Raw genomic sequence first — 21,567 nt, 5'->3', positions numbered from 1 at the left:
AATAAGTCCCGATCAATCTGTGGGTCTCTGAATTGCATCTCCTTAACACCATCAACTTCTTTTCCAGACTAGCCCGGATTCTCGTCCGCCTCCCAGCACTTAGACTGATGAGCTCTAGCATTACTGAAGAACTTTTTTTTACTGGTCTCATTGGCAATGTTCCAATAGACAGCATAATCCCCTACATCCTCAAAATGGAGACCGCAGAGTACAATGGCCAGATAACAGGAGCAAATTTATAGTGGGAACAACACGACTTGGAGGATCAAAATAAAATTCAGAGAATCAGCTTCCACGTGATTAAGAAATGATATTTTGGTATGTGCAAATATTTCCAGTGTGTAAACCATTTCCTATCCAGTTTCTACCTGTCTGCTAGTCCCAGCAATAGCTACTAAGACAAAGATCCTTTTTTTGCCACAAAGAATGTTTTGAGGCCTTCTGGTGAAAAGACTACATATTTCTGAACATCCTTTTAGCTCATTTTGTATTTAGAAATAGTCAATTTAGAATTCACGATGGTAAATGGGCAAAAAATAAATTTTTATAATAGCTGATGAGTATTAAAGAATCCTGCAAGAGCAGTGTCTGTATATATGTTTAAAATGTCCTGGGAATTAATATCTACTAATTGCCACAGAAATCATAATCTTAGCACTTTCTAAGCACTTCTTGTCAGTGTGATAATGTTATCAACATTATGAGTGGGACAAGTGGAAAATTGCATATGTCCTTGGCCAAAAAAATGCTAGTGATTTCTGTGAAAACTTAGAAGGGTACAGGAGACAATCATGCTTAAGAAAAATAAGGCAATTTTACTGATGGTAGTGTATATCTGTATAGCGAATCTTTACCTTTTATTGAATTAAACTTCTGAATTGATGAAAATGTGATTTTATTGACCCAGCATGAAATGTGACCTCATTTTAACCCAATTAGAAGCAGGTTCAAAAGGCTGCATCAGTGATTCACACAGGAAGGCAAAAGAGCAGTTTTCTATCCCTATGAATGTCAAGTACTCAAATTGCTGAGACTCGCTGTCTTCGCACCGGTGCTCCATCCTCAAAAGTTTGTTCTGATTGCAAGATAGTCAGTTGGCGATTAACTGTCCAAAAAGTCAAAAGTCATCCAGTGAGGTCTCAGGAGATGGCAAATTGGTTTTCCCGCATCGCGGTGACGCGTTCCCTTTGTTAGAGGGGTAAGATGTGGGGACGTTTACTTGCGTGTGCCTTCCCTAGTCTCAACAGTGCTTCTCCAATCATCCAGAAGACACTGCTTCAAATGAAATGGAAGATCTCTTCTTTGGTAGACTGAGCCGATCTGTCTCCCACCCTGCCCTCTATTTCACATTAAATTGGTCTTCGGTTAAAGTTTGCATTCAGAGACCACCCTTTCAAAATAGTTCACCACTGCAGTCGATGACTGATTGGTTGGGCTTTTGTCTTCAAAGGTTTCCTGTTATTTTCCGGTTCCTGGCTAAGTTTCAAAAAGTGTTTTTTCATCACCTCTTTCTGTGGATATTAAAAGCCAAACCTCTCAGGGCGTCTCCACAAAAACTATTCACAAAACATGACATTGCTTCATGCAAGTCAGGTAACTTCAAGCACAGTCACTTTCTTTGGACGTGCTTTGCATTTGAAAATGAGACGCTTTGTGTACCCATTTTTGCCGCTGCTGTTGTGCGTGGCATGTTTGAAAATTTGGGCCTAAAGATTTTCAACAGTGTAGAGGTTATATCCGCTCTCTTTTTAAAAACAGTGGGTCTAGCTGATGGTCAAAACGGAGCATTTATTCTAAGAAACTTGTGAACAAGTGGCATTTAAGGGCAAGACACCAATCATTGTCGTGAGTATTTTGGTTTCAGAATCACATCTCCTTAGAGTTGATTTCTGTGTGTCTCTTAACTGAAGGATCACTTGAGCAGTTGTAGCTGTGCTTCGTGAAATAGCAAATAGTGTTCTGAAGGGTCTAAAATGAATTTAGGCAGTATGCTGCTTGCTCATTAGGAGGCTTTCTCTGCATACCTTTGGGTTTATACTTTGACTTTCAAGTCCATTTGAATCCTCCACCTACCTCCTCCTCTTCAGTCTGTCAGAAAATTATGACTTAGAGCATCATTTTTGCCACTCAGAGAACTTTCCTGTTCAAAACTATTTAAACCCAATCTGTGAAACCACAGCTGTTTCTGGTGCTATCCCGTGCCCCTTTCATTCATTCATTCAGTCAGTCAGTCATATTTTTTGAGCGCTTACTGTGTGCAGAGCACTTTGCTAAGCGCTTGGCCTTCCTGCCCCTCGTGCCACCTTTTGGGAATAAATGAAAACAAACAGAATTCTGTATTCTGCAACATCACGACCATCAGTTCAGTGAAGTGTTGATAATAGCAATTGTGGTTTTTGTTAAGCGCTTACTTACGTGCCAAGCACTGTTCTGAGCACTAGGGTCAGATAGAAGATAATCAGGTCCCACTTGGGGCTCGCGGTTGAAGTAGGAGGGAGAACAGGTATTGAATCCCCATTTTGCAGATGAGGGAATGGAGGCACAGAGAAATTAAGTGGCTTGCCCAAGGTCACAAAGCAGATACGTGGAAGAGCCGAGATTAGCACCCAAGTCTTCTGACTCCCACCCAGCTTTGTGCTCTTTCCACTAAGCCCAGCTGCTTCCCATTGAAGCAGCAATAATGCTAAGAGGGAGTGGTTGCAGTTAAGACTGTGAGAGCACTTCCCACAGAGAAATAAATCCTGCTTTGATGTCTTCACTTTAAAACAGAGCATATCCAATTATTGTCTTTTGGAAACAAAGCTTTGCAGAACCTTTGCAGAAGGCTGTTATAAAATAATGTAAATATGAAAGGAAATGTTGTAGTTTTACTAGTTGGGGTCAGTTTTCAGCTCCTGGCCCCGAAAGTGTTTTAAAATACAAAGAAAACTAGTTTATATAAAGTTAATGGATGAACTCATCTTTCCTTTGTAAAAATGAGTTTTAGTAAGTGGTCTGGATGAACAAATTTGGCTTAAAATGTACGCTTTCAAATGACCAGATTTTACGTGACTTCTCTGTTTGTAGCGCTGCTGATGATGATGTAATTAATATTTGCTGGTTCTCTCTGCTGGCTCACCTCCATCCCATTCATTCCACTTGGAAAAAACAAATGTTTGCCATGTTCATTATGTTGGTTTGAGTTCAAGATAGACACTCTCCTGAAATTTGGCCGGCACAGCAAAAATTTAGTATAGTTTCTCCAAAGATAAAGCGATCTCCAATTCCTATTAAAAAGAGTAGATGAGCTTTGGGCTTAGATTTCACTTTACCCAAATGCTACTGCTGAGACGACCCCAGAAGAATTGATGTGTTCCGGAAAAATGAAAACTTTGCGAACAAGCTGTTGACAGAGTTCTTATTCTAAATTAGGATTCATGATGTGATGGAGTTTGAAGAAGTACATTGGCTCAGATAAAAATCTGACTAGTTCCTTTCGCTGTTTAAACTGCCTCTCGTTCTCTACCAGCGGTCTTTGACAAAGTTGAGCATTTAAGAGTTTGCAAGGCCTGCATTAACTCCTTTCTGGAGTCTTCTTGGCTTCCTCAGCGGAGTACTGTTTTCCAGATACCAGGCGAAAGAGTGTTTGCTTTGATTTCCATCCCAGAGAGACAGGGCAGGATTGGTTGGTTTTCTACTCCAACTCGTTGAGTTTGGGTGGGAAGTAGCCCTGACCTCGGTTCCCTTGGGAGTCCATGTTGTTTCCGAGTTTTCCTGGGCCAGAGACCTCTGGGGAGTCCAAGGCAGTTTGGGGACAGAGAAGTTAAATGACTTTCCCAAGGTCACACAGCAGACAAGCGGTGGATTTCCGGTGCCGTCAAATCAGGGTTCCAGGATCCTGAGGGCTCTAAATGCCATTGAACCACCAAGAGGCCCCGAAGCTATCAGGTTATCCCAGTTTTGTTGTATCCACGACCTTGGCAGGGCACATCTCGGCCCTCGAGACCTATACCTCTGTGACCAAACCTCCGAGGTCATGCATGAAATGTGCCTTTCGGGAATTCAAAAATGCATCTTCAAAATTGTTACATCTCAGGTATAGAAACACAGTAATATGACACACAGAAATGAGAGTGAAGTAGAAGTTTCTGAGAAGATGTGGCTAGGGAAAGGAATGCCTGTATGTGAGAATACCAACTGTGATATTTGTTTAGTGCTTACTGCGTCCTAAGCGCTGGGGTAGATCCCATACAGTCGTATCAGACACAGCCCCTGTCTCATGTGGGGTTCACAGTTCTAAGGGAAAGGTTTTTAAAATCCCCATTTAACAGCTGAGGAAACTGAAGCACAGAGAAGTTAAGTGACTTGCCCAAAGTTACACAGTGGGCCAGTGTGTGAACCCAGGTCTCCTGACTCCCAGGACCACACTGTTTGAGTCCCTAATGTAGACCATGAATCTCTGCTAAAAGCATCCGTGCGCGAAGAAATTTTGAAGAGATCGTCTTTCCCTCAGCCTAGCGCTTTTTAGAGCTCGGTCAGGAGACAAAATAAGAGGGTCCTTCTCAACACAGATTTTAGATCACGAAACCGGATTTAAAAACATTTGGAGAGTTAAACGGCTGATTGGTTTTTTTTGTTGCTGTTATTATTATTCTTATTACTCTCAAGTATCTTAATAATACACAATACTTTTCCTGCATTTTTAATTTAGTGGTTTAGAAAACATGTTTATTTTGTTTATTGTTCAATACCTTTGCAATAACACTGCGTTTATATTTCACTTGGGGTGTAATAATCACGCACGCTGGTTGGTATTGTATAATTCTTATCCATAGGAATTAGAAGTTTATAAATATTGGTGTCAGTATTGCCTGGGAACTTTAGCCACATCGATGGCAGTATGGATGACTGTCCCCTTCTAAAATTATCTCAATATTATGACAACTTGCCATAGGCACCCTACAAGAATTAAATGTTTGATGAGTTTCATTTTTTGTCTTTTGACCAGAAAAAAACCGACTATTTCAAAAACATTTGGATAGGATCTGAAAAGCAAAAAAAAAAAAAAAGAAAAAAAGCTGGTCCTTTTGGCAGAGTTTTGCCTGGAAGATCTAGAACAATTGCTTGCCCGTACTAGGCTAATGATTTAGAACGCTTTGTAATCCAAAACAGTTACATAAAGCGGGAAACTCTGGCGGTAATATCGGTGAGCCGCTCAGACTAATTTGAATCTGCGTGAGGTTGCCAGCCTAGATCCAAGTTGCTGACGAATACAAAAACATATTTCCTTAAGTTCTCCACATGGGAAAAATCGGCTCCTTGTTTTACCTTTATCGTAGCTTTCTGTTGGGTGTGAAATTGCTGGCATTTTTATTATAGAAAATTTTCTATTTGGCAGACCAGCAACTTCCACATGCTTCCAGTTGTTTGAAACACCCTTTGGATCGGGTGGAATCCTGAAAAGTCTTACTTTGATGACAACCCCAGTGGAGTTGGGGTGATTTGGGTTTTTTGTATGCCGATTTTTTTAAAATCTTCACATTTCTGCCTCCCTAACACTGTGCATTTCTGCATGTTCAGTACTAGAAATCACTTAGAGCAACTAATGTATGTGTGCAGATTTCTATGTATGTGTGAATGAATGAATGTATATGTTTATACCTTATATATATATATATATGTACAGTGTATATAAGATGTGTGTAAGTGTGTGTATATATATGTATATTATGTATACAGATATGTAGCCATGTATTCAAGCATTTCTATGTTTAAAGGGAGTTTATGATTGATTTGCTCATGTAAACTAGTTGTCATCCTCAGTGCTTAAACAATCGATCCCTCAGTATTGGAGGTTTCCAGATTTAGTTTTCAAATCTTTTTGATTGGGGTGGGCCACGTTGGGTGGCACAGTTACCACCAAGTAGAAGAAAAATTAATGAAATCCATGTAGTACCAGGGAAAAAAAAGTAGAGAAATGTAAAAAGAAAAAAAAATTAATCTGACAAATGCATTTCCACATGTTCACTTAGTGTCCTTAGGTCCATGCCCTACTCTTTTGAAAGAACTCTGCTTTGTAAAGGCTTATTGTGGTGTTCTGAATTTGGTCAATATTTTTAATGTTTTCTTCACGTTTCTATGGTGGCTAATTTGCAGATTAAGAGGTGCCCCAGAGCTAGGTTAGTTTTGCATTTCTGTGTACTCAAACCATTTCACAGTTCTGACCTGAGATGGGTGCTTGTACCAGCATTTTAAAATACAAATGCAAAACAGCACAGGTACTTTCATTCCTTTATGTGGACCTTGATAACTTTGAAATGCAGGTGTCAATTTGCGCCTTTTCCTATTGCATCAGTCAGCAGAATCCTTTCCCCTGTAACTTTCAACTGTGCTCCCCCGTAATGTCATCCTTGGCTTAGAGGCAGTAAAAAAAAAAGTCATAAGAAATGGCCTTTGAATGAGGCAATCATTTTTAATTCAGTATTCCTTTTACAAAAGAAACAAGCCTGACAGCTAATAGCATGACTTTCAGCTGACACTGGTTGCCAACCTTACATTGGTTTATACAAAAATTTAATGCATTAGTGAAATAAACTGGTTCCTCTTTTCCCCAGATTATGACAGTTTTCTTTTCAGATGTAAATTAGGTTTTTACTGCTAAAACATCTATCCTCTTAAGCAAAAGCCATCCTAGTTTTTACTTTCTTTTGTTTGTGATGTATTTTCTTTTGTTTGTAAGCTTTAAAAATAGCAGTGTCACTGAACTAGGAAACTGATATTCAACCTAGCCATGGTATGTATGAGAGCATATTTTGACAAAATTATTTTATAGAAAATGAGTTGATGGACTATTAAAGAATCCTATTGGACCTAAACACTCATGGAATTACAGAAACAAATATCTGCACACTTTGTTTGCTTTTATCCTTTTCATTTATTTTTCTTTGTAAAGAAGACCGTCTCTGGACAAGTCAAATTTCACTTCTTTTCACTGCACACACCTTTTCAGCAAAGTAATAGGGAGGCTGTTTTTTTGCTCTTATTCCATTAATGCTCCGAACATAGAAACAGCCCCTCTTTATTGGATTTGTCCAACTGTTATTTTTCAACCTTTCAAATTCTATTGCTCCGTTACCACTGAAGTAAATGTCCGTTCTCTACTTAGAGTAAAATGGAAACTTCGATATCTATAAAGTAAAGTGTAAAACTGGTAAGACAATTGAAGAAGCCATCCGGTTTATTTAGGGGTGTGGATCAGCCTTCTTGCCGTTTCAAAGAAGGATAATGGAATGGAATCTTTTTAAAAGATACTTATAATAATAATAATAACGTTGGTATTCGTTAAGCGCTTACTATGTGCCGAGCACCATTCTAAGCGCTGGGGTAGATACTGGGTAATCAGGTTGTCCCATGTGAGGCTCACAGTCTTAATTCCCATTTTACAGATGAGGTCACTGATGCACCGAGAAGTTAAGTGACTCGCCCAGAGTCACCCAGCTGATAGGTGGCGGAGCTGGGATTAGAACCCATGACCTCTGACTCCTAAACCGCGCTCTTTCCACTGAGCCACGCTGTTTCCCAGACTTACGGTCTGCAGTTGGCACTGTGGGCTAGAGAAAGCCAACGTGCCCTGTTAAGAATACAGGAATTCTGAGTTCCTTCAAGGGTTATTTAAACCCAACTAGCACAGTGAAACTCTGCCTAGACAAATCAACTGTTATTACCTGACTACAGATTCGAATAGCAGTGGCAGTGAATAGCTTTCACGTTATAAGTGATGCAATGAAGGCAAATGAAGTAAATGATTTTGAGAACCATAATATGCTCCCAAGTGCTTAGTACACTGCTCTGCACACTGTAAGAGCTCAGTCAGTACCATCGATTGATTTTGTTGAATTAAATGCTATTGCCTCAGAAAAATCAAGGGCTCAGCTATTCTCCTACAACCCATTAGCTTTCCAAAATGAATTCTCTGGCCCAGTGTTCAAACCGTTTTGCAACTGAAAGACTGCATACTTTCAGACTTCAGATTGTCCTTAGTTGTAACATACCTATTCAAATATAGCTGCATTATCCTCTCTTATAAAATACATCTGTTCAAGAAAAATTTAGATGCTGTGTTTTTCTTTGGGACCCTTTCTTCATTGTTCCATTCATCACTGTTTAGCAAAAGTGCCGTTATGTGCCATTAAATTTTAATTCCGGGTTGAGATCTGTCAAAAGCTGTTGCTTCCTCACAGCTTCTTTTGTGAAATCAAATTTGTATATGTGATGGCATTTAAATAATATATAGCATGCTCTTTTTTAAAATCGGAATTTTATATCTACTCAGATTCAGTCACGAAGAGGAATTTGCATTGTTGTGTTTGTATATAGAGTATTTGCAGTGCATGAATTAGCTTCTGCATTTTATTAAATGCTATTTAAATGTGGCGTTATATTGCTGTGGCTTAATTCTACTACCTAAGTGGGGTTTATACTATTAAAAGTGAATTACAAACCAAAGTGTTTCCTGAATTTTCATTTCCCATTTTGCCATCCCCGAGTTGTAGTTTGGTCCTTGTAGTTGAATTTCTACAGCACTTGTGTTTTCCCTAGCATTTTCACATTGCCCATCTCATGTCTGTCCTCCTGACATCCAGAGTGGCCGCTGACCCCACCTGGGGTTATTGGACACACAGACGCATATGACATCGCGTGTGTTGCGCCAAGCGGCGAACACACGCAGCATAACACACTGACGTCATATGGAACGTTTTGAACTTAGAGCATTTCTCTGTTCTTGCTCGAGAGCCTCCACGTTCTTCTCCCAGGTCTGGATGAGCCCGGGCACCACAGCCTAGGAGGTGGAACTCTGCAACAGGGGAAGGAAACTCTAATCCGTTGCACTGTACTCTCCCAAGCGCTCTCTGCACACAGTAAGTGTTCGATAAACCCCATTGGTTGATTACGAAGCTGAGGGTTTTTAATAAAGTAATAATGCCAGACAAAAAGGTGTCAGGTGTCATTACAAGTACCAGGCAAGGGACAGATCTGCTGAAAACGGGATCGTCTGGTATAAAATGAGACACATGACCACCCTAATGTCGTCCCTGTGAGGTAGGGAGAGGCAAGCGTTATCCCTAGTTTGCCGATTGCAGGAAACTGAGGCACAGGATGCCTAAAGGATGTCCCCCGGGTAAGTCAGCAGGCCAGTAGCAGAACTGGGACATGGACCCAGGTCCCCAGACTCCCCTGTCCCCTGCCTTTCCCACGCTAATGCACTCCCTTATCTCCAGGAGGCCTTCCCAAACAAAGCCCCCCTTTTCCTCTGCTCCCCCTCCCCATCGCCCCGACTCCCTTTGCTTACCACTCCCCCGCCCCATAGCACTTGTGTATATATGGACATATTTATAACTCTGTTTATATTAATGATGTGTATATAGCTATAATTCTATTTATTTGTCTTAATGCTGTTGATGCCTGTTTACTTGTTTTGATGTCTGCCTCCTCCCTTCTAGACTGTGAGCCCGTTGTGGGCAGGGATTGTCCCTGTTGCTGAATTGTCCTTTCCAAGCCCTTAGTACAGTGCTCTGCACACAGTAAAATAAATACGATTGAATGAATGAATGAATGAATGAATGAAAAACTACCTGGTTATCCGACTGCCCTAGCTTGTTCTTCTAAGGGTTTTAAACCATTCCTGAAGAGTGTAAATTGATGTTGGAAAGGAAAAGAAAGCTATTTCCTTCAACTTGCTTTGTTCACCTCCTCCTTCTTTCCTCAGGGAAAGATTAGTTGTCTTAGCAATCACGTAGCCTGTCCCTTAGAGTTTTGCCCGTGGGTTTGGCTCCCATTTCTCTAAGAGCAAAATTGGGTTATTTCAAGTAGGCTCTTTCTTCCCATGAGATAGTGCCCTTGTGTACATTTCCTGCTTGGTCTCCATTGGGGGTTTCCCACCTGACTGCCAGCTGCTCTCTAAGGACGCTGATAATTCTGGACTCACCACTAACCTAATACTAATACTAACTGTGGTATTTGTTAAGCGCTTACATGTGCCAAGCACTGTTCTAAGCGCTGGGTAGATACGGGGTAATCAGGTTGTCCCATGTGGGGCTCACAGCCTTCATCCCCATTTTACAGATGAGGGAAATGAGGCCCAGAGAAGTCAAGTGACTGGCCCAAAGTCACACAGCAGACAAGTGGCAGAGGCGGAATTCGAACCCACGGCCTCTGGCTCCCAAGCCCACGCTTTTGCCACTAAACCATGCTGCTTGTACACCCGCCTTGGTAGCCGCTGAGGTCTTCTCCGCTCACTGTATCCAGCTCTTTTTTAGGATTCCCGCCGGACTTGTCCTCCTCACGGCGTGCCCTTGGAGGTTCTTCAATCGGAAACCTTCACCACCCCTGATGGCAGAATCTCGGCGGGCGGACCTGGGACTAGAACGTGCTCTCCCAAGCACTGGGAACAATGCTCTGCACACAGTAGGCACTCCATTAATCAGTGATTGATGGTGTGATCGATAGACTCCAGGTCTTCTACTGGACCAACTTGCAGGGCTTCGTGGTACTCACTAGCATCTCATAACCAGGCTGGGACACCTCGAATGACCCCAAATTCGTTCTTAAAATGTGGTTACTGTCACACCCACAAGTGCTTGTGCAATACCGCTGCCAGGAAACAGCATGGAAGCAGCGTGGCCTAGCGGAAAGAGCACGGGCCTGGGAGTCAGAGGTCCTGGGTTCTAGTCCCGGCTCCTCCACGTGCCTGCTGCGTGACCTCCGGTAAGTCACTTCTCAGTGCCTTGGTTACCTCCCCTGTAAAATGGGGATTAAGACAGTGAGCTCCATGTGGGGTGGGGACTGTGTCCAAACCGATTATCTTGTATCTACCCCAGCGCTTAGGACAGTGCTTGGCACATAGTAAGCACCTAACAGGTGCCATAATTATTAGGAAACAGTTTATAATAGTTTTTTATTTCACACGTATTTTTTTGCCAAGTAATTCAAGAACTGTACCTAGTCTGGGGTCTTGTACCTGCTCGAAACTTAAAGTAGGCACCAGATTCAGCCCCCTGCTTCCAGGTTGATGAGTGACTTAACTCTCCAAGTCAGTCTAATGGTTAGAGACATACATTAAATGATTTCATTTAATTTTAACATGGGTGGCAAGGAGGAGTCCCCTAAGCAAAGTGCCAAGCGTGGGGGAAAATAGAAGATAATCAAATCGGGCACCGCCCCAGGGCCGCATGAGACTAACAGTCTAAGGGAGGAAAAACTGCTGCTTTGTCCCCCTGAGGAGCGGTGTGGTCTAGTGGAAAGAGCACAGGCCTAGGAGGCAGAGGTTCTGGGTTCTAAATCCGGCCCTGTCGGTTGCCTCCTGTGACCTTGGGCAAGTCATTTAACTTCTCTGCACCAGTTTCACACTTGGATGTGTATCCCGTATTCACCCCCACGGCACTGATGTACATATCCGTAATTTATTTTCACTTTAACCGGTGGTATTTATTGAGCGGTTACTATGTGAGGAGCACTATATTAAGCACTTGGGTGGATGCGATACGACGTATCTGTTAATGTCTGTCTCCCTCTTTAGACTGCAAGCTCCTTGTGGGCAGGGAATGTGTTATATCGTAGTCTCCCAAGTGCTTAGTACAATGCTCTGCACACCACAAGCCCTCGATAGATTCAATCGTATTTATTAAGCGCTTGCCGTGTGCAGAGCACTGATTTCCTCTTCTGTAAAATGGGGGTTCAATGCCCGTTCTCCCTCCTACCCAACCCATGAGCCTCCTGAGATGGGCACCGCCCCCGGCCTGATTAACTTGTATATGTGAACGGCGCTTAAAGGTTCTTGGTTAAGAGCCTGAGAGGCATCATGAGAAGAATGAGGAAACTGAGGCAGAGAGAAGTTAAGTGACTTGCTCAAGGTCACACAGCAGGTCTTGCTTAGGATAAACGACTGTCTGGTCTTGTAATAATAATAACGGTGATGGTATTCGGTAAGCGCTAACTACGTGCCAGGCACTGTACGAAGCACCGGGGTGCATACAAGCAAAGGGGTTGGGCAGAGTCCCCGTCCCACGTGGGGCTCAGTCGCAGTCCCCATTTCACAGATGAGAAAACCGAGTCTCAGAGAAGTGACTTATCCAAGATCACAGAGCGGACGAGTGGCGGGGTCGGGATTAGGACCCATGACCTTCTGACTCCCAGGCCCGTGCTCTGGCCAGCAGGCCGTGGGTTCCTAAAGCAAGAAGCTCTCCCTCGGCTCAACCCCATCCGGAAGGCGGGCCGGTTTAGTCGGGGGAATCGGGCGAAGTGGGCCGGGCTGTCCATTCTGGTGGCTCAGTGGGAAGAGGACGGGTTCGGGAGTCAGAGGTCGTCGGTTCCGATCCCCACTCCGTCCCTCGTCCGCTGGGTGACTTTGGGCCGGTCGCTTGGCTTCTCGGTGCCTCAGTGACCTCCTCTGGAAAACGGGGGTTAAGGCCGTGAGCCCTACGTGGGCCACCCTGATCATCCTCTAGCTGGCCCAGCGCTTGGAAGAAGCCTGGACGTGCGGGCACGAAGAGCACTGGCATCCCGGCTGTACAAATCGGCTGTTACCGATTTGTCCATTCCAAGCGCTTAGTACAGTGCTCTGCACATAGTAAGCGCTCAATAAATACGAATGAATGAATGAACGGCGCGGGAGAGACTACGTTTCCCAGGATGCCCGGCGGCGGGGCCGCACGGCCTTCTGGGAGGGGGAGGCCCGCCGGCTGACTCGCTGGCGGGCTGCTCGCCCGCTCGCCCACCGCTCGCCCGCCCGCTTGCCGCCGAGATGCCGATGAAAGGCCGCTTCCCCATCCGGCGGACCCTGCAGTACTTGAGCCAGGGCGACATCGTGTTCAAGAACGCGGTCAAGGTCATGACGGTGAACTACAACACGCAAGGGGCGTTGAGCGACGGGGCCAGGTCGGTGGCGCGCCGCCTCCCCCCGCCCGCGGCCTCCCCCGCCGCCCTCCCTCGTGGCCCCGGAGGAGTCCCCTGAGATTCCCTGGGTTCCTCCTCCCGGAACCCCACGGAGGGAGGGAAAAGACAACGCCGTGCTCTCACGGCCCCATCGAGGGGAAACGGAGAGATCTTGAGGCCCGGCGTCCGAGCGAGCAGCTCGGGTCGATGCCATTCCCCGACCTCCTCCCGCAGCGGGAGCCAGACTAGACCCCGGGTTTTCCCAACTGGCTAGGCCGACCAGAGTTACGAGGCTCCTGGTTTTAGCCCCGGGGCCGAGGAGGAGCGTGGGCCCAGTGGCCGGAGCACGGGCCTGGGAGGCGGAAGGACCGGGGTTCCAATCCCGGCCCCGGCCTTTGGCCGCCGTTATTATTAATCCTATTTTACTGTGTGGTTACACTGTACTGAGCGCTGGGGAGAAGACGCCGCAACATGCCGCGTGACCTCGGGCGAGGCACTCGACTCGAGTCACTCCCCCGATTAGACTGTGAGCCCGTCATTGGGGCAGATCTCCATCTGTTGCCGAATTGCCCATTCCAAGCGCTTAGTACAGTGCTCGGCACATAGCAAGCGCTCAATAAATACTAATGAATGAATGAACTTCTCTGGGCCTCGGTTACCTCGCCTGTAAAATGGGAATTAAGACCGTGAGCCGCGTGCGGGACACGTCCCGTGTCCAGCCCGATTAGCTCGCGTCTTCCCCGGCGCCTAATACAGGGCCCGGCACATATCTTCGGTTCTCAATTGTTCAAAGACCCCAGGAGAACCCACATCCAGAGGTCTGCGGGATACGGCCCTGGTCGTTTCCGAGGTGACATCTCGTTGGATTTTTCTTCTTTGGCAGGAAATTTGTGTTTTTCAACATTCCTCAGATTCAGTATAAAAACCCCTGGGTGCAAATCATGATGTTCAAGAACATGACCCCATCACCGTTCCTTCGTTTTTATTTAGGTGAGTAAGAACACTTGCCCGTATGTCGGGTCCCCTACGGGACGGTAACGAGTCACTCGGTTAACCAGTGGTATCGATTGAGCGCTGACTGTGCAGAACGTTGCGCCGAGATCTTGGGAACGTTCCATAGGGTCGGTAGGCGCGGTGCCTCCCCACGAGGAGCCCTCAGATCACAGGGGGAAGGCGTGTTAAAATAAATTCCACGAAGGAGAAATAGTAGAAGGTAAGGAGATGTTAGTAAGAGCTGTGGGACTGGAGTGAGTATTGTAGTTGAATAACCAGAGGCGAGGGTGGGTAGGGAAAATGAGAGCGTCATCAGGGAAGCCTCTTGGAAGAAATGGGATTATAGGAGGGTTTTGAAGGTGGAGAGGGAGTTCCAGGCCAGAGGGAGAACCAGGCAAGGGGTGGGCAGGCTGGATTGGAGTAGGAAATCGGCAAGGTGAGGTAGGAGGGAGAGAACTGATCGAGCATCTTAAAGCCCACGGTAAGAAGTTTCCATTTCCGTTCGACGTGGAGGTGGACGGGTAGGAAGGTGTGAGGTGTGAGGAGTGGGAAGATGTGGACCGAACTGTTTTTCAGAAGAATATCCTGGGCAGCGGAGCGAATTGTGGACTGGAGAGGGGAGCGGGAGGAGGCTGGTGCAGGAGTCAAGAAGGGACAGGAGAAGTGCCTGGATCAGCATGGTAGTAGTTTGAATGGAGAGGAAAGGGTTGGAGTCCAGAGATGTTTTGAAGGTAGTAAGGTTAGGATTTCGTGGCAGACCGAGTGTGGGGGTCGAATGAGAGAGAGACGAGCCCAACGTAATGCCAAGGTTATGGGATTGTGAGACAGGGCCGGTGGCAGTGGTCTCTACAGTGATGGGCAAGATGAGGATCGGGTTTGGGTGGAAAGATAAGGAGTTCTGTTTTGGACATGTTTAGTTTGAGGTGTCGGCAGGATGTTGAACTAGCGATGCCCTGAAGGCGAGAGGAGACTGCCGAGGAGGAGGGAGGTCAGGCCTGGAGAGGGTAGACTGGGGAATTGTCTGTCTGGACCGTAAGTGATCGCTGTATGTGCCATGCACTGCCCCGAGCACTGGGGTAGATATAAGATAATCAGGGCAGACACGGTTTCGGTCTCACACGGGGCTCACGGTCTAAGTAATGTGAGCCGTCCTGGGCCCTGCTGTGGTCTCCCCGGGTTTGGATGTGCCATATAAATGGGCCCTTCTGCCTCTTGGGTTTATCTGGCACATTGACTCCCTACCAAAGCCCCACCCCTGTTCAGTGGTAAATGAAATTGAGGGCAAAGTGATATGTCTTTTTGCTTCATTCCAACACCCTCCAAACAGCTGGTTGCTGGTCCACTAGATTGTTTGGGGGGTGGGTCAGGTCACTGATCACAGTGACCTCCTTATTGAGAAATCTCCCAGATGAATTTCCTTTTGGCTCCTGTGACTTCTCCGTAGCCCACTCTGAAAGAGGAAACGATATCAATCCGGAGTATCTTTGGAGCATTCACTGGGGGTAGGGTGCCGTACTAAGCAAGTGCCACCCCCTCCACCTGCGCCTCGGACCCCATTCCCGCTCACCTTTTAAAAAACATCGCCCCTGCCCTCCTCCCTTCCTTAACTTCTATTTTTAACCAATCTCCAGTGGCTCCTTCCCATCTGCCTTCAAACATGCCCACGTCTCCCCCATCCTAAAAAAACCCTCTCTCGACCCCACTTCCCCTTCCAGTTATCGCCCTATCTCCGTACTACCCTTCCTTTCCCAAATCCTAGATCGAGTCGTTTACAATCGATGCTTAGAATTCCTATATCCCATTCTCTCCTGGACCCCCTCCAATCTGGCTTCCGTCCCCTCCACTCTACCGAGACTGCTCTCTCTAAGGTCACCCATGACCTCCTTCTTGCCAAATCCAATGGCTCCTACTCCATTCTAATCCTCCATGACCTCTCTGCTGCCTTTGACACTGTCGACCATCCCCTCCTCCTCCACACCTTATCTCACCTTGGCTTCACAGACTCCGTCCTCTCCTGGTTCTCCTCTTATCTCTCTGGCCGGTCATTCTCGGTCTCCTTCGCAGGCGCCTCCTCCCCCTCCCATCCTTTAACTGTTGGAGTTCCTCAAGGGTCAGTTCTTGGCCCTCTTCTGTTCTCCATTTACACTCACTCCCTCGGTGAACTCACTCGCTCTCACGGCTTTGACTACCATCTCTACGCAGATGACACGCAGATCTACATCTGTGCCCCTGTCCTCTCCCCCTCCCTTCAGGCTCGCATCTCCTCCTGCCTCCGGGATGTTTCCACCTGGACGTCGGCCTGCCACCTAAAACTCAACATGAGCAAGACTGAGCTCCTCATCTTCCCTCCCAAGCCCGGTTCTCTCCCAGACTTCCCTATCACCGTGGATGGCACGACCATCCTTCCCGTCTCTAGGGCCCGCGATCTCGGTGTCATCTTTGACTCGTCTCTCTCGTTCACCCCACACATCCTATCCGTTACCAAGACCTGCAGGTTTCACCTTTACAATATCGCCAAGGTCCGCCCTTTCCTCTCCACCCAAACGGCTACCTTACTGCCACAGGCTCTTGTTATATCCTGGCTAGACTACTGTGTCAGCCTTATCTCTGATCTCCCTTCCTCCTCTCTCGCCCCGCTCCAGTCTATTCTTCACTCCGCTCCCTGGCTCATCTTCCTGCAGAAACGCTCTGGGCATGTCACTCCCCTTCTTAAACACCTCCAGTGGTTGCCTATCAACCTCCACTCCAAACAAAAACTCCTCAGTCTAGGCTTCAAGGCTCTCCATCACCTTGCCCCTTCCTACCTCTCCTCCCTTCTCTCTTTCTACTGCCCACCCCGCACGCTCCACTCCTCTGCTGCCCACCTCCTCACCATCCCTCGTTCTCGCCTATCCCGCCGTCGACCCCTGGGCCACGTCCTCCCGCGGTCCTGGAACGCCCTCCCTCCTCACCGCCGCCAAACTGATTCTCTTCCCCTCTTCAAAACCCTACTTAAAACTCACCTTCTCCAAGAGGCCTTCCCAGACTGAGCTCCCCTTCTCCCTCTACTCCCTCTACCGTTCCCCCCCCCCACCTCTCCGCAGCTTAACCCTCTTTTCCCCCCATTTCCCTCTGCTCCTCCCCCTCTCCCTTCCCATCCCCTCAGCACTGTACTCATCTGCTCAACTGTATGTATTTTCATCACCCTATTTATTTTGTTAATGAAATGTACATCGCCTTGATTCTATTTAGTTGCCATTGTTCTTACGAGATGTTCTTCCCCTTGACTCTATTTATTGCCATCGTTCTTGTCTGTCTGTCTCCCCTGATTAGACTGTAAGCCCGTCAAACGGCAGGGACTGTCTCTGTTGCCGACTTGTTCATTCCAAGCGCTTAGTACAGTGCTCTGCACATAGTAAGTGCTCAATAAATGCTATTGAATGAATGAATAAGCACTCAGGAGCATGTAATACAATAGAATTGGTAGACGTGATCCCTGCCCGTAGGAGTTTAGAGTCTGGAGGGGGAGACAGACATCGCAATAAATTACAGATAGAGAAAATGGCAAGGTATAAGGATTGTGAGCTTATGTGCTGTGGGTGGAGTGATTATCAAGTGTTTAAAGGTACGGACCCAACTGCGGAGGCGACACGTGAGAGAGAGGGAGTAGGGGGAAATGAGGACTTAGTCCGGTGTGGCTTCTTGGAGGAGATGATTTTTAATAAGGTGGAAAGAGAGGATCTGTCAGATATGAAGGAGGAGTTCCAGGCCAGAGGGAGGGACAAGGGGTTGATGGCGAGGTAAAGGAAATCGAGCTGTAGTCTGGGAATATCTGTCTCCCCCGCTAGACTGTAAGCTTATCGTGGGCAAGGAACAGGTCTATCTACTCTGTTATATTGTGCTCTCCCAAGCGCTTAGTACAGCGCTCTGCACATAGTAAGCATCCAATAAATATGATTGATCAGATGGATAACCTCGGAGGTTCTTGGAGTGGAGAGATGTGGGTTGAACGTTTTTTGGGGAAATGATCCGCGTCCCCAGAGTGAAGTACGGACTGGAGCGAGGAGATACAGGAGGCGGGGGGCAGTCAGCGAGGAGGCAGATGCAGCAGTTATGGCAGAAAATAAGTGCTCAGACCAGCATGATAGCAGTTTGGAGAGGAAAGGGATGGATTCTAGTGATGCTGTGGTGGTAGAACTGATGAGATTTGGTTACGGCCCTTGGAAAAGAGTCGCCCTCAGACATTTTGCCACGACTTTCCATTCCCCACATCACCACATTCCACTGTGGGCACATACAGCATTCCGTTCGCCAGCATTATGTGGTGTTACATGTGTGTTCTTCAGAATGTAATGCAGAATCCCCTTAAAAGCCTTAAACCAAGAAGCTTTCTCTGGGGGGCGGGGAGAAGGCCCTGGCCCACCCTGATTTCTCCAGAGCTATTTGAATTCCCCTCCCGGCTCCCTGTTAACACAAGTGCCGCTTGTAGTTTAAGCTAGGCACTTTCACATTTTTAAGCCCTGCTGTCCTGTAATCATTCACTTCTCCTTCCCCACCCCGCCCCCAGCAATGCAACCTCAATCTGTGACCTTTGGAGACTTGACATTTTCCCCAACCCCTTAGCACTTATGTGCATTTCTGTAAATTTTATATTATGAGTTTTTATTTATTCATATGAATGTGACACCTTCCCCCTGGCCCAGGACGGTAAGCTGGTTATGGGCAGGGAACACGTCTGCTATTCTGTTATTGTACTCTCCCAAGCGCTTAGTACAGTGTTCTGCACATAGTAAGCGCTCATTAAATACGACTGACCGAACCAGAGGCCGTTGCCTACTTTCCATGCCATCTGAAGCTGAGCCTGCCTTTGAGGCAAAATATCAAGACCGATGTTCCTTTAATTAAAAAAAAAATTCAGACTTTATGGCATTGGAAATTTTCTATGCGGCCGCAGCCGATTTGCAAAGCTGGGGAGGGACAAAAAGCGATTCTCTAGCTGGCTGAGGCCTGAATATATGTATATTTTCCCTTCCTCTCCATTTGCCTCTTTCCCCATCACCTGTAATGTTCTGGGAAATGGTCGAGTCAGTCAATCATATTTATTGAGCGCTTACTGTGTGCAGGGCACTATACTAAGCGCTTGGGAGAGTATGATATAACAGACACATTCCCCGCCCACAGCAAGCTTACAGTCTAGGGGAGGGGACAGACATTAATATAAATAAAATCGCAGATATGTACATAAGCGCTGTGGGGCTGGGAAGGGGGGATGAATAAAGGGAGCAAATCAGGTTGATGCAGAAGGGAGTGCAAGGAAAGAAAAAGAGGGCTTAGTCATGAAGGCCTCTTGGAGGAGTAAAGCTTTGAAGGCAGGGGAGGGTCACTGTCAGAGAGGAAGAGGGAGGGCGTTGCAGGCCAGAGGTGGGACCCAGGCGAGAGGTCGGCGGCGAGGTAGACGAGAATGAGGTACAGGGAGAAGGTCAGCGTTAGAGGAGCAAAGTGTGTGGGCTGGATTGTAGTAGGAGAGTAGCAAGGTGAGGTAAGAGGGGGCAAGGCGCTGGGTGGGCCCGTGTCTTAGCGTTTCTCTTTGTGGTCAGGGAATGTGTCCGCTAGTTCTGCCGTACTGTACTCTCCCAAGCGCTTAATACAGTGCTCTGCGTATAGTTTAGTGCTCAGTAAATACCATTGATTGATCAGAGGGGAGAGTGGTGAAGGGGTGTTTCAGGCCAAGGCACCTAACCCCATGATCTGTGCTTCCTGTTCTTCAGACACTGGCGAGCAGGTCCTGGTGGATGTGGAGAACAAGAGCAACAAGGAGATCATGGAGCACATCAAGAAAATCTTGGGGAAAAGCGAGTGAGTCGATGGGCATCCACCCCGGCCGGCTTTGGAGTCAGAGGTCATGAGTTTGAATCCTGGCTCTGCCACTTGTCAGCTGTGTGACTGTGGGCAAGTCACTTAATTTCTCTGTGCCTCAGTTACCTCATCTGTAAAATGGGGATCAAGACTGGGAGCCCCACGTGGGACAACCTGATTCCCCTGTGTCTACCCCAGCGCTTAGAACAGTGCTCTGCACATAGTAAGCGCTTAACAAATACCAACATTATTATTATTATTATTGTTAAGTTCTGCTGTTCTTGGAAATGGCAGCTTGGCTCTGGATCGTGCCTCTGTGTACCACACCTGAGAGTTCTGGGATTGAGAAAGGGAGATTTGAGGTAAAGGCAGACCTGTGGCTGTCCAACCCGGAAATCTCTGGGGAGGAATTCCTCTCTCCTCTGCCCTCCCCTCCCCGGCGCGATTGAGTCGCTGCCTTCGCTTTTGGGAGGGTAAGGTGAAAGGTGTCGAGGAGTTAGGCCTCCTTGACCCGGCCGTTGATTTCCAGGTGGTAACTAGTCCGTCCAGCAAGACCTTGACAGGAGGCTGGGGGCGGTGGTTTTCCTATCAGAGGGAAGAACTGAGTCAGCCACAGGGCGACTTGCCCATGGTCACAAGGGAATTTGAAGGCAGCACCAGACGTTGAACCCAGGTCTCCTGTCTCCCAACGCAGGACCTTTCTCGTTAGCTCCCGGCCCTCCCTTCTAACTGGTTCCAATGGGCCTTATTCTCTACCAGGTTAACGCTAAAGAAAGAAGAGCAAGAAAAAATGAAGCTCTCTCACCCTGCAAATTTTGGACCCAAAAAATACTGTCTGCGGGAGTGCATCTGCGAGGTGGAAGGGCAGGTGCCCTGCCCTGCTGTTGTGCCACTGCCCAAGGAGATGACGGGGAAATACAGAGCTGCTCTCAAAGCCGACGCCCAGGAATGAGCCTCCCGTTGCTCAGCCTGGAACTTGTGCAGCCAGGTTAGCGAGTCTGTGACCCGTGGAGGGGTGGTTGTCGGTCGCACCGTGGACCCATTTAAAGCCACCTTGAGTAAGAGCCATCTTTTGCACCGAGACTTCAGAGGTAGTTTGGTTGGTTGGGGTTTTTTTTTATGAAAACTTACTGTATCAATAAAGTTTCAGAGGTTTGACTCCTCGAGCTTGTTTCAGAACTGCAAGGAAAGGAGGTTTTCCTTAAACCCTTTGGAAGGCTATGCCTCCTTATTGACGTTGCTGCTTCCTGCCTCTGTCTCGACCCACCTCCCCATAATCTCAAGCCAGTTCAGCTCCTCTTCCGATCTTTGTGTCCCTCCCCTAGAAGCGCCTCTTTCCATCCCAACTCAGTTTTTCTCTTCCTTCATTGCCCTTCCCTGTTAACCTTCTTCCTCCTACCACCTCTCTCACCCCCTTCCCCCAGCACACACTCACACAATTTAACCATTGCCTTTATTTCCTCAGAAGCCAGGGGAGCAGCTCTCCGCCCCTTAAGGCTTAGAGACTGCAGCTAGCAGAAGCGTTGGGGTAGCTGACTGGTCTGCTGTAGTTCTTTCCCACGTGGCTCCTGACTCCCAACGTGGGAAGGGTTTAATTCATTTCAGGTGGGTGAATTCAAGGATAGCAGTGGTCATTTTTGTATACCTGGCCTCCACACCAACACACTTATGCAGAAGAAACCCTGCCCCCTCCTCTCCTAGAGCCCCGTCTCATGCTCAAGTTGAACCATGCCATGTTGGAACAGACTAGCTTTCCCATCCCCTTGTTGAGTTAAAAATGAGCCTGGGATGAGACCAGCTGTTAGACAACAGCCAGGATCAGCTTTTTTT

General features: G+C 47.1%; 2 protein-coding genes across 3 annotated transcripts in view; both read left to right on the top strand.

Annotated features, from left to right (window-relative positions):
• NR2C2 (nuclear receptor subfamily 2 group C member 2) overlaps nucleotides 1-883 on the top strand; it is a 90,293-nt gene extending 89,410 nt beyond the window's left edge. For both annotated transcript variants that reach the window (XM_007655380.3, XM_001506237.4), the window contains one exon: nucleotides 68-883. In XM_007655380.3, the coding sequence (XP_007653570.1) occupies nucleotides 68-242 (175 nt within the window). In that variant the 3' untranslated portion in view covers nucleotides 243-883. The remainder of the gene's footprint in view (nucleotides 1-67) is intronic.
• An 11,810-nt stretch (nucleotides 884-12,693) lies between these two features.
• Nucleotides 12,694-20,922, top strand: MRPS25 (mitochondrial ribosomal protein S25). The gene is made up of 4 exons (XM_001506309.5): nucleotides 12,694-12,912; nucleotides 13,793-13,899; nucleotides 19,650-19,737; nucleotides 20,497-20,922. Exons 1-4 carry the CDS (start codon nucleotides 12,779-12,781, stop codon nucleotides 20,687-20,689), a joined length of 522 nt encoding a protein of 173 aa, XP_001506359.1. The 5' UTR covers nucleotides 12,694-12,778; the 3' UTR covers nucleotides 20,690-20,922.
• Nucleotides 20,923-21,567: the final 645 nt, after the last annotated feature.

The sequence above is a fragment of the Ornithorhynchus anatinus genome, chromosome X1, assembly GCF_004115215.2.
Source record: "Ornithorhynchus anatinus isolate Pmale09 chromosome X1, mOrnAna1.pri.v4, whole genome shotgun sequence".
In the NCBI taxonomy this organism is placed as follows: Eukaryota; Metazoa; Chordata; class Mammalia; order Monotremata; family Ornithorhynchidae; genus Ornithorhynchus; species Ornithorhynchus anatinus.
The sequence above is the reverse complement of the archived record's forward strand: the minus strand, read 5'-3'. Positions and strand labels throughout refer to the sequence as shown.

What these genes read in the sequence shown, in the direction of transcription:
- MRPS25 (XM_001506309.5), top strand. Translation starts at nt 12,779, where the DNA reads ATGCCGATGAAAGGCCGCTTCCCCATCCGGCGGACCCTGCAGTACTTG. An exon ending in GCGTTGAGCGACGGGGCCAG is followed by an intron (nt 12,913 to 13,792) that starts GTCGGTGGCGCG and finishes CTTCTTTGGCAG; the next exon opens with GAAATTTGTGTTTTTCAACA. An exon ending in AAAATCTTGGGGAAAAGCGA is followed by an intron (nt 19,738 to 20,496) that starts GTGAGTCGATGG and finishes ATTCTCTACCAG; the next exon opens with GTTAACGCTAAAGAAAGAAG.